Source organism: Pelophylax lessonae (assembly GCF_965119305.1).
Source record: "Pelophylax lessonae genome assembly, chromosome: 4".
Taxonomy (NCBI): domain Eukaryota; kingdom Metazoa; phylum Chordata; class Amphibia; order Anura; family Ranidae; genus Pelophylax; species Pelophylax lessonae.
The window spans coordinates 528510762-528523129 of NC_138771.1; the positions used below are offsets into that span (position 1 = coordinate 528510762).

A 12368-nucleotide genomic window follows, 5' to 3' on the forward strand; every position below is an offset into this window, starting at 1 on the left:
TTTCATGTATCTGCCAGGGGAGAAGTGAAGAATACTAAAGAATGTCACTTGTGTGACAGCTCTGTGTCTTCTGACATCACACCCAAGATGGTGGCAGCAGTTTTAGGGCTTTTGGATGCCAGCACAAGGGAGTCTTTTTTACATAATCAATTTTTATTGTGATACAAGGTAATCATTCACAAAACAGTAATTAGAAACAGGCACAAGAGGAAGACATACATTAAGGTACAATATCACAAATAAGGAAAGTTAATTTTCAGAATGTCAAGAGGTATAGAGCTAGAGAGGATAGGAATTATAAGGATAAATAGAAATGTAAAGATAATATACCATCTGCAGGTTAATTCAAGTAGTTTCCAACCCAGAAACAAAACAGAGAGTATTCTTCTAGTTGAATTGCCCAGGCAGGTAATAGGATCCCTTTAATGACTGAAAAAAATCTGAACTGTTAAGGCAACAGGGTTAATTGGACGATGAGACTCGATTATCCAAGAGTTGCAGCCTAATTGTTGGGGCTGGTAGTAAGTGTAGTATTGTAGGGATTCCCAAGGAGCAATATAGAGACAATGCATTCAAATTAAGGGGTGGGGTGGTATTGTCAGATTATTAGCACTGGGGATATTGAGAAGGTATGGCACTTGAAAAAGGACTGAAAACAAAAGAAAAAAAGTAGGAGAGGAAAAAGAGGAAGGAGGGGGTGGGGGGGGGGGGTTGTAGTATGTGATGGGGGTAAAGAATAGCCCAATATCTTCACTGAAGAATAATCAAAAATGAAAGATACCGAGCAGCTGTTCTATAGTGTGACCACAAAATATGCTTTTACAGGTAAATATCATGCATAAAATACACTATATTACCAAAAGTATTGGGACGCCTGCCTTTACATGCACATGAACTTTAATGGCATCCCAGTCTTAGCCCATAGGGTTCAATATTGAGTTGGCCTACCCTTTTCAGCTATAACGGCTTCAACTTTTCTGGTTTGACCAGTCTTCCAGAAGCGCATTTGTGAGGTCAGGCACTGATGTCGACGAGAAGGCCTGGCTTGCAGTCTCTGCTCTAAATCCTCCCAAAGGTGTTCTATCGGGTTGAGGTCAGGACTTTTTGCAGGCCAGTCAAGTTCCTCCACCCCAAACTCACTCATCCATATCTTTATGGAACTTGCTTTGTGCACTGGTCCAAATCATTTGGTGGAAGTGGGATTATGGTGTGGGGTTCTCTTTCAGGGGTTGGGCTCGACCCCTTAGTTCTAGTGAAGGGAACGCTTAAGGCATCAGCATACCAAGACAATTTAGACAATTTCAAGCTCCGAATTTTGTGGGGACAGTTAGTTTGGGGTTGGCCCTTTCTATTCCAACATGACTGCGCACCAGTGAACAAAGCAAAGACATGGATGAGTGAGTTTGGGAAGGAGGAAATTGACTGGCCTGTGCAAAGTCCTGACCTGTGCAAAGTCCTGACCTGATCCTAAAGAATACCTTTAGGATGAATTATCGCGGAGACTGTGAGCTAGGCCTTTTCCTCCAACATCAGTGCCTGACCTCATACATGCGCTTCTGGAAGAATGGTCAAAAATTCCCATAGACACACTCCTAAACCTTGTGAACAGCCTTCTCAGAAGAGTTGAAGCTGTTATAGCTGCAAAGGGTGGCCCAACTCAATATTAAATCTTACGGACTAAGACTGAGATGCCATTGAAGTTCATGTGCGTTTAAAGACAGGCGTCCCAATACTTTTGGTAATATAGTGTACACTAAATGCACATAATCCTATAGGCAGATTTTAGTTGAAACAAATCGTCCAGTGATAGGGTCTCTTTAAAGCAACCCTCCATGCTGTACGTTGTGGTGCGCTACAATAAAAAATCTAAAATCGTTTTTTTTTTTTTATGCACAAAAATGCACTGGAGTAGTGCATAGTGTGTTTATGCAAGGCGATGCGTAAATGGTAAACTAAATAATGAAAAATAAAAATATGAAATTAATGTTTCTTACATGTGAACAGAATCCGCATTTATCTGCTGCATTGATTTTCTGGAATTACAACTATTTTCATTTTATGCTGGTAAAATACAGTTTTGTTGTGTTATAAAATATGGCCCATTGTGTCTTTCTAGAAGAAGAATAGGGAGCAGTCGATAAAGCTTTGATCACCCCCATCTATAATGTATGATCTGTCTCCTAAACTACTGTCAATAACTGTGCAGGACTGAAAATGAAGAATTATGTTTACTGTTTTCTATACTGTACCCATACCGCTTGTTTTATGTTCCCACCAGGCTTAGGCTGAGAGTGATAGACAGCAAGCTGTCCTATTTCGACTTTTTAAGGATGATTGATGATGGAAGGGCTTCTAAGTATGGACAAAGGCAGGAGCAGATCGTGCCAACAGAGGACCTGCAAACTCTCAGCCCACAGAAGATCCTTGTTAGGCTTAAAGAAGAAGTAAAGTCATCACAGGACAAGCTGTATAAAGTAAGAGGGTAACAATGAACCCGCTCCATGAACTGGTTTCTCAACTCTAGCAAGAAAATTTATAATTTAGACCCATTGATTTAACTGTTTCCCAAAACAGTTGCATTCAAGACTTTACGTAAATGATAATTGTCACAGCTTCTTGTGCTTTGAACTGAACAGTCAAACCATCAATGGGCTGGTGTCATAACTGATCACATGTGACGCACCATGGCAACTACAGATCAAACTGAGGTTGAGATGGCAGCTTCCTTGGCTGTAAAGCCTAGAAGGGTTTTAGTTTTGCTTTAACCATTTTCTGACCGTCCGCCACAGATATACTGCTGCAGGCTGGCTCGGCTGCGCAAACCATCGTACCTGTGCGGCGGTTCGTGGGAGCGCTCCTGGGGGGCGCCCCCACTAGGCAATGGGGAACTGATCCACATGGGGCCAGCGACCGCGATTGCCACAGGGCACCCACAATCAGTCCCAGCGATTGCCGCAGGGCACCCGCGATCGGTACCCGCTGAGAGAGACCGACGGTCTGCCATTGTAAACACAGCTGACCGTTGTTCTCTCTGAAATGATCACAAAGCGCCTGTGATCCTCCTATTTAGGATCACAGGTCTCTGTGTTCATTTCACAAGTCCCTCCCCCATACAGTTAGAAAACACTCCCCTAGGCTCAGACTTCACCCTTTGATCGCCCCTGGTGTTAACCCCTTCCCTGCCAGTGTCATTAGTACAGAGACAGTGCCTATTTTTAGCACTGACCGACAGTCTGCCGTTGTAAACACAGCTGACCTTTGTTCTCTCTGAAATGATCACAAAGCGCCTGTGATCCTCCTATTTAGGATCACAGGTCTCTGTGTTCATTTCACAAGTCCCTCCCCCATACAGTTAGAAAACACTCCCCTAGGCTCAGACTTCACCCTTTGATTGCCCCTGGTGTTAACCCCTTCCCTGCCAGTGTCATTAGTACAGAGACAGTGCATATTTTTTAGCACTGATTACTGTAGTAATGTCACTGGTCCCCCAAAAAGTGTCAAAAATCTCAGTTAGGGGTCCGATCTGTCCAATGTTGCAGTCCCGCTAAAAATCGCTGATCGCCGCCATTACTAGTAAAAAATAAATAATAAATCTTTCCCCTAGTTTGTAGAAGCGATAACTTTTGCGAAAACCAATCAAAATACGCTTATTGGGATTTTTTTTTTACCAAAAATATATAGCAGAATACAAATTGGCCTAAAAGGATAAAAAAAAATTATATTTCTACATCTTTGGGGGGAATATTAAATAGAAAGTGAAAAATATTGTTTGTTTGTTTTTTTTTCAGAATTTTCGCTTATTTTTGTTTATAGCGCAAAAAAAAAAAAAAGAAAAATAGCACAGGTGATAAAATACCACCAAAAGAAAGCTCTATTTGTTGGGGAAAAAAGGAGATCAATTTTATTTAGGTACAGCGTCGCACGGCCGTGCAATGGTCAGTTAAAGTAACACAGTGCCGAATCGCAAAAAAATAGCCTGGTCATTAAGGGGGAAAAACCTTCCGGTCCAGAAGTGGTTTAGCAGACCGGTCACAGACCTGGACAGTTTAAAGTAAGCAAATTCTAACAAATTCATAAGCAGAGTTTACCTTCAGTGCACACCGTATGATAAAACAATTATTAGATCCAGAGCTATGTTGAAACTATATGCTGATCTTGATTTTCCTTTAATATATGTTGGTGCTATAGAAATACACAATGTAAATAAATATCTGCCATAAAGCAAAACTTTAGTGTGGCTGCCAACGTCTCATTAGATACTAATGATATCAAAGACATATCAACTTTAAAGTGAACCCGTGTTTTTCTAAAGCAGGACAAAAACAACAGGTTTATTTAAAGAATGTAAGGAAAATGGGCATAAATTATGCCCTTATTTTCCCCATGGGGTAGTTAACAGGGCAGTTTAGTTATGGAGTAGTTTTAGGTCTATGGAATATTTTAAGTAGATGCTGGGTGTGGGCTGAGGTAGGCCTGGGTCATAGAGGGCTTTTGAACTTTTGACCTGGCCCTCCTGAGTCTGTTTTCCCGCTCATTATAGGTCTGTAGCTAGGCAGAATTTTGAACTGAGGGGTTTTCCCGCCCAATCCCTAGCGCTGTATCTGGGGAGATTTAGTGGGTTAGTCAGCTTCCCGCTTAAAATTGGAGGTCTTAGTGTCGCAAACCGGCCGGTTCTGGTTCAGAACTGGGCTATTTAAGGGGGCTCATTGCCGCCTTTTCATTCAGTCATCGCTGAGAAGACCAAGAAGATTGAACTTCAACTCCCCCCCCCCCCCTCCCTTGGATGTCGCGGCTAAATTTATTATTTGAGGGTCACCTTTGTTTTTGCAAAGGGGGACAATATGTTTCTATGGTTTGGATAAAGTTTTGATGATGTGTTATTTAATGGCACCCGGATCTTGGTGATCGGGTGGCTTACAGTGTTTCATATTTGCTATATTTTAAATATTTAATTATTTATGTTTTTATTACAAATAATAAATGGCCGCGGCCTAAAAAATTTTTTATTCCAACAAATGAAAGGTGTGGTGTCATTTATTTATTAGTATAAGTATAAGTTAAGGGTGATCCTGGATACTACCCCATAATTATACTTTTAGTACTCAATCGGTATCCTGAAAAATATACCTCTTGTTTGGAATTTCTCCTGATAAATAGCAGTGCGTTTCCTGGTGTGAGAATGCTTAGGCCATCCTGTGCAGCCTCATAGCTGTATATTATATCTGCAATGTGAGATTTAAAGCACTGCTAGTCTCAAGAGATTTGTAATTCGATTTGGTGATATCACTTTTATGCTGCTCGCCGACATGTGGAAGCAAACGCCTGCCTCTACCTAAATGGCTGCCTCAGCGAGAGACATTAACTGTGGGGAGACCACAGGCAATACTGACCCTCTACCTGCCTGCTTTTGGGCATGACTTCTAGTGTTCTTTTCCCCTTAAAGCTGTATTAAAGCTGTAGTAAACTGCATAAAAATTAAAAATTGCCCCCCGGGCAGTTTAAGTCATGATGTGCTAGTATACATCTCATACTAGCACATTATGACAGACTTACCTGAAAACAAAGCCCTACAGTAGTGCACTGTCACCGCTGAAGGACGCTTCCATCTTCACCCGGTCTTTTCAGTTTTGCAGTATTCGGCAATAGGAATGGCTGAGCTGGCGATGATGTCTCTCCTGTACATGCTCGTGGGAGTCACTGTTTATGGCACGGCTCTGAAAGAACGGCATAGGTATGCCATTTACACCCATGCATTTGCTCCCATTTTAACCCTTTTACGAGCGCACTATAGCCAAATGACGGCTAAAACGAGGCCGCCATATGACTTCCTCCAGTGCACGTGCTGCCTGGGTGCCCCCTGGGGCGGCTCTATACCACATGATCAGCTGTGTCCAATCACAGCTGATCACAGAAGTAAACAACATTTGCCGGTTATCGGTAATCCTTCCCTGACGCTGACAGGGTGTGAGTAGAGGATAGCCGAAAACTGGCAAATTCACACAGGGGACATCTGCACTAACAATCAGGGCACTGATCATCAGTGTCCTTAATATCAGTGCAGCCCCAACAGTGCCCACCAGTGATGCCTGTCAGTGTCAATCAGTGCTGCCTATTAATGCTGCCTATCAGTGCCACCTGTCAGTGCTTCACATCAGTGCTGCCCATCAGTGCCCATTAGTGCTGTCTTATCAGTGCCCATCAGTGCAGCACTGAAAGCTGAAAATTGACGTGGGCAGGAAGGGGGGTAAAGTGCCCAGTAGGCAAATGGTTAAATCCAAAAACAATAGTGTACTGTATTGCATCTTACCAATCCGTAGATGTGGTGGCTGCATTCATTTTCTTTTTTTAGGCTTTTTTCCTTTTTTGTTCACCTGGTGATTCAACCAGTGACACACTTCCTGTCTTAGGGTGTCTTCACTCTGGATGAAGTAGTAACAGAGACACCTTTGGACAGAATTATTGTCAATCTAGGGAGAAGATAATGTTATATGTACTAGCAGATATTGATGGACTTGTTTAATCACTTAACCACTTAAGCCCCGGAAGATTTTACCCCCTTCCTGACCAGGGGGTATTTTGCGATTCGGCACTGCGTGACTTTAACGGACAATTGCGCGGTCGTGCGACGCTGTACCTAAACGAATTTGACGTCCTTTTTTTCCCACAAACAGAGCTTTCTTTTGGTGGTATTTGATCACCTGTGCGATTTTTTGATCACGCGCTATAAACAAAAAAAGAGCGTCAATTTTGCAAAAATAACAATATTTTTCACATTTTTTTATATGAAATTCCCCCAAAAAAAAAGTAAAAATCAAAATTTTTTAAAATTTTCAGCCAATTTGTTTTATGCTACATATGTTTGGTAAAAAAAATCGCAAAAAGCGTATTTTGATTGGTTTGCGCAAAAGTTATCGCGTTTACTAACAAAGGGAAAGATTTTTGTCATTTTTGTTGTTTTTTTTTTAACGCGTAATGGCGGCGATCTGCGATTTTTTTTGCGGTACTGCGACATTGGGGCGGACAGATCGGACACTTGACTGACATTTGTGACACTTTTGGGGTTACCAGTGACATTTCTACAGTAATCAGTGCTATACATATGCACTGTTACTATAAAAATACACTGGTTGTGAAGGGGTTAACTTTATTTGGAAGGGAGGGGCTGTGTGTATCCCTAGGGGCGTGCTTTCTACTGTGATTGGCTGTGGCTTGAGCTGTAAGGACACTGATCAACGGATCTACATACTAGATCCGTTTTATCAGTGTCTTTACAGCGAGGAGAATGACAGGCAGCTTGTTTACACAAGCTGCCTGACATTCTCCCTCTCCCCCGCCGATCGCCGAGTGACCGGCGGACATCGGGTCCGCTGGTCACACGCGCGGGGGGGTCCGTGACCACGCGGGAGTGGGAGCGCGCCTCCGGGGGCGCGCGCTCGCTCCCTAGACCCTCACAAGCTAGTGACGTAGCCCTACGTCACTTTGCCTGTGAGGGGCTGACTGCCGACGTAGATCGGCGTTAGGCAGTCGGCAAGTGGTTAAGGACCAAGACTTTTTCTGACACATGTTGTTTAGTTAAGTTAAAATCAGCATTTTTTGCTAGAACCTACTTAGAATCCCCAAACATTATATACTTTTTTTTTTTTTTTAGCAAAGACCCTGGAGAATAAAATGGCGGTCGTTGCAATATTTTATGCTACGCTGTATTTGCGCAGTGGTCTTTCAAACGCAATTTTTTGGGAAAATATACAATTCACTGAATTTAAAAAAACTAAACAGTAAAAAGTTAGCCCACTTTTTTGAATATTGTGAACGTTGATGTCACACGAGTAAATAGATACCTAACATGTTACAGTTTAAAATTGCACACACTCGTGGAATGGCCACAAATTACGGTACTTAAAGAGGTTGTAAACTCGCATTTTTTTTTTCTTTTTTTTCACCCTGCAAGAGAAAGACATAATGAGCTAGTATGCATCGCATACTAGCTCATTATGCAATACTTACCTTAGAACGAGCCCCCGCCGCGCCGCTCACTCACCTCTATGACGGGCGACATGTCCAGTTGCCCGTCTTCCGGGATCGCGGCATCCGGCCATCTGATTGGCCGGAGCCGCGGTGACGTCACTCCCGCGTACGCGCGCGAGAGCCGACAGTCACGGCACGGGACTCTGAAGGAACGGCACGAGCGGCCATTCCTTCAGAGCGCATGCGCCAGTGACGTCACTGGCTGCATGTAAGGTAAATATCTCCTAAATGGTACATGTTTAGGAGATATTTACAGTACCTATAGGTAAGCCTTATCATAGGCTTACTTATAGGTAAAAGTTGTAGAGGAGGGTTTACTTCCTCTTTAAAAATCTCCATAGGCGTCTCTTTGAAAAAAATTTAACAGCTACCAGTTTAGAGTTACAGAGGAGGTCTTTTACCAGCATTATTGCTCTCGCTCTAATGATCGCGGGGATACCTCACATGTCTGATTTGAACACTGTTTACATTTGTGGGCGCGACTTTCATTTTCTTTGGTGCGCGAGCACACGGTGGCGCTTTATAAAAAAAAAAAAAATTCCTATTTATTTTAGTTTTTTTCACTATTCCTTTTAAAAAAGAAAAAGAAGAATCTGATCACTTTTATTGCTGTCTCAAGGAATGTAAACATCCTTTGTGACAGTAATAGGCAGTGACAGGTACTCTTTATGGAGGGATCTGGGGTCTAAAAGACCCCAAAATCCTCCTTTGCACTTATTAGTATTCAAAACGCCAAAATAGGCATTTTTGAATACTGTCACTTGTTTGAAATTGGTGTCATTGGCAGCAGAGTAAACTGGAAGTGATGTTGTGATGTCACTTCCGGGTTACTTCATCAGGGACCTGATCTAATCCGAATCCGGCTTCATTTGGGACTCAGACCAGCCGGTGGACGTGTGATAACGGCTGAGCGGCTCCTGAGCCCCATTGGTTGTTATCATTAAAAAGCTGACCACCGCCTCTAAAAAACAGTAGCTTCAGGCATCACCCAGTACAGCCACTTCTTCAAGCCACCGTACAGGTACGTCGGTTTGCGGGTTGTGGTTAACAAATTCAATCCGAACTCCAGCTAACACTTTTTAAGTAGTTACAGCAACATTTTCATTTTCTTTTTCCTTTGGGATAAAAGTTTTAGGTAATTGAGTAAAATCTGACTATTGTAAGCACCCCTGTCAGTGTTAATTGGTTTAACTTCTAACTGCCACGTTTGCTGATAAACTTGATCTGTTAAATGTAAATGAAAAATAACACTTACTGGCTGGCTGGACCAACAGATGAAAATAAAGGAGAAAGGCTTCCAAAAACAGGAAACTAATGCAGCCACCACCCCAGCCTCTAGAGTTGGTGGCAGTTTGGAATTGCGTCATTGGCAGTGAAGTAAACTGGAAGTGATGTTGTGATGTCACTTCCGGGTTACTTCATCAGGGACCTGATCGAATCCAAATCCGGCTTCATTCGGGACTCTGACCAGCTGGTGGACGTGTGATAACGGCTGAGTGGCTTCTAAACCCCATTGGTTGTTATCATTAAAAAGCTGACCGCCGGCTCTAAAAAACAGTACCAGGATGATGCCTCTAGCTGCAGGCATCCCCCGGTACAACCACTTCTTCAAGCCGACGTACAGGTACGTCGGTTTGTGGGATGTGGTTAACAAATTCAAACCGAACTAGAGTTGGTGGCAGTTTGAAATTGGCGTTATTGGCAGCCGAGTAAACTGGAAGTGATGTTGTGATGTCACTTCCGGGGTAACTTCATCAGGGACCTGATCGAATCCGAATCCGGCTTCATTCGGGTCTCAGACCAGCCGGAGGACGTGTAATAACGGCTTCTGAGCCCCATTGGTTATTATTCCTTTTTGGGGGTTTTTCGGGCATCAAACAAGAACAAAAAATACCTTGCCAGAAATGTCGTGACCATGTCACTTCCTGTAAGTTAACCCTAAGCATAAAGGAATGTTATTTTATTTATGTAAACTGCTAATTCCATTATCCACCATGGAATGGAGATGAACATAGGCAGACATGTATGAGGTCCAGTTTGGGTGGCAACCATAGCTTCCTCCATAGATATAACAGAAGAACGAACGTAGCCACCCAGGGGCAGGAAGTGTGTTGTTCACAATTTCAAAAAGGAAAAAAGCCTTAAAGAGAAGAATACTAATGCAGACACCACATCAAAAGATTGGCAAGTTGCTATATATTATATTTTTGTTTTTGAGTTTAGAAATGCTTTAAGGACAGCTATCTTTTATTTTACTTGGTCTGCCATTTCCTGTAACATTGTGTGCAACAGTCCCAGAGAGGACCGAAATATATTGTGCGGAGATTTATTGTTTTTACTGAAAAACATGAGCTGTGGAGACCGCAGAGCCAATAAAATCACTGCGCATTTTACTGTGTACTTTTCCCAAATTGACTGAGAAAGATAATTCAGCTCCTTTCCTGTCACCTTCAGGCATTTTCCTCGTTTGATAAGGACGACACCGGAACAATAAAGCCTTTTGAATTGCATCAGATTCTTGACAGTTTCTGTTTTAAGCTAACGGACAAGCAATTCATGTACCTACTGAGCAAACTGTCGCTGAACGAGGACCGCACAATAGACTGGAAGGATTTTCTACACAATTTCTGCAGCTCTGAGGTTTGTACAAGTGCCATTTGTGTGAGCAAAAAAAAAAAAAAAAAAAGGCCTGCGTCTGTTGTTTTCACATCAAAAAATTCTGAATAAAACCTGCAATTTTACCTGTGTCTGTTGACCAATCTACGCTGACAAACATGATGCTGACATTTAAAACAATAGAGGATGCTCTCTGAACATACGGCTTTGTCATAACCACCTCTGCTTGTCTGAATTCTCAATAGTTTACTCCTTATAAATGTACAGATGTGTTGATGAATAGAAGAGTTTTTCTAAATGCTACAGCAAAAATACATAAATGAAATAGCTGTTAAAAAAACAACCTGTAAAAAACAAAAAAACATGCCCACAGTATAGTGTTTTATAGTAATAATTGCCCAGTGCTATACGCTATTTAACCACTTCAATACCGGGCACTTTCACCCCCTTCCTGCCCAGGCCAATTTTCAGCTTTTAGCGCTGTTGCATTTTGAATGACAATTGCGCGGTCATGCAACACTGTACCTAAACCAAATTGATATCATTTTTTTCCCACAAATAGAGCTTTCCTTTGGTGGTATTTGATCGTTTTTCCTTTTTTGCTAAACAAATAAAAAAAGACCAAAAAGTTTGAAAAAAAAAATATTTTTTTTGTTTATGTTATACAATTTTTTAAATAGATACGTTTTTTCAGCATTGATGAGCACTAAGGAGGCTGCAGTGACAGGCACTGATGAGGAGGCACTGATGGGGTGGCACTAACATGCGACACTGATAGGCAGCACTGATGGGCACTGATATGTGGCACTGATAGGTAGCACTGATATGCAGCATTGGTAGGCACTGAGAGGCGGCATTGATGGGCACTGATAGGTGGCACTGATGGGCACTGATAGGTGGCATTGCTGGGCACTGGTAGGCATCACTGATGGGCACTGATATGTGGCACTGATGGGCACTGATAGGCGGCACTGATCATCAGTGATAGGCACTAATGGGCACTGATAGGTGGCACTGGTGGACAATAATGGGCACTGGTGGGCGGCACTGATAGATGGCAATGATGGGCACTGGTGGGCGGCACTGATAGATGGCAATGATGGGCACTGGTGGGCAGCACTGTTGGGGAGGGCACTGGCGGGCAGTGCTGATGGGGAGGGAACTGGTGGGCTCCCTGAGTTCGATTGCCATCCCTGGTGGCCATGGTGGACATCCCTAGGGTCATGCGTGGGCATCCTTGGTGGTTCTAGTGACACCCCCCCAAGGGTCTGCACTGGTAGTCAATGCTCTGATTACCAGTGCAGACCCCCCCCCCCCGGTCAGGAGAGCCGAAGATCGGCTCTCCTCTATTCATGGAAAGCCTATCAACGGCTCTTCCTGTGTACTATGTGACCAGCTGGGATTGGATACAGCTGGTCACATGGTAAAGAGCCTACGTCAGTAGAGACCTGTAATCCTATATAGAAGGATCACAGGCACTCTGTGATCATTTCAGGGAGAACAACGGTCCTCTGTGTTTAAAACAGCTGACCGTCCTTCTCTCTCAGCGGGGAGCCATCGCAGATGCATCCCCGCTGTCTAGAGGGGGCCAGAGGCAGGCCGCTGGCTCCCGCGGATCACTGTACAGGTACGGTGAGTCGTGCAGCCAAGCCAGCTTGCCGCAGTATACATGAGGCGGGCAGTCGGCAAGTAGTTAAAATGTCTTTTTTATGGTCAACACTGGGGCA

At 43.2% G+C, this 12368-nt stretch overlaps 1 protein-coding gene across 1 annotated transcript in view; it reads left to right on the plus strand.

The window, feature by feature from the left end:
* EFCAB6 (EF-hand calcium binding domain 6) overlaps positions 1–12368 on the plus strand; it is a gene marked incomplete at its 5' end in the record, with an annotated part of 240295 nt that overhangs the window by 203689 nt on the left and 24238 nt on the right. Inside the window, 2 exons of the mRNA XM_082254131.1 lie at positions 2279–2474; positions 10480–10665. Coding sequence (XP_082110257.1) covers positions 2279–2474; positions 10480–10665 — 382 coding nt within the window. The remainder of the gene's footprint in view (positions 1–2278; positions 2475–10479; positions 10666–12368) is intronic.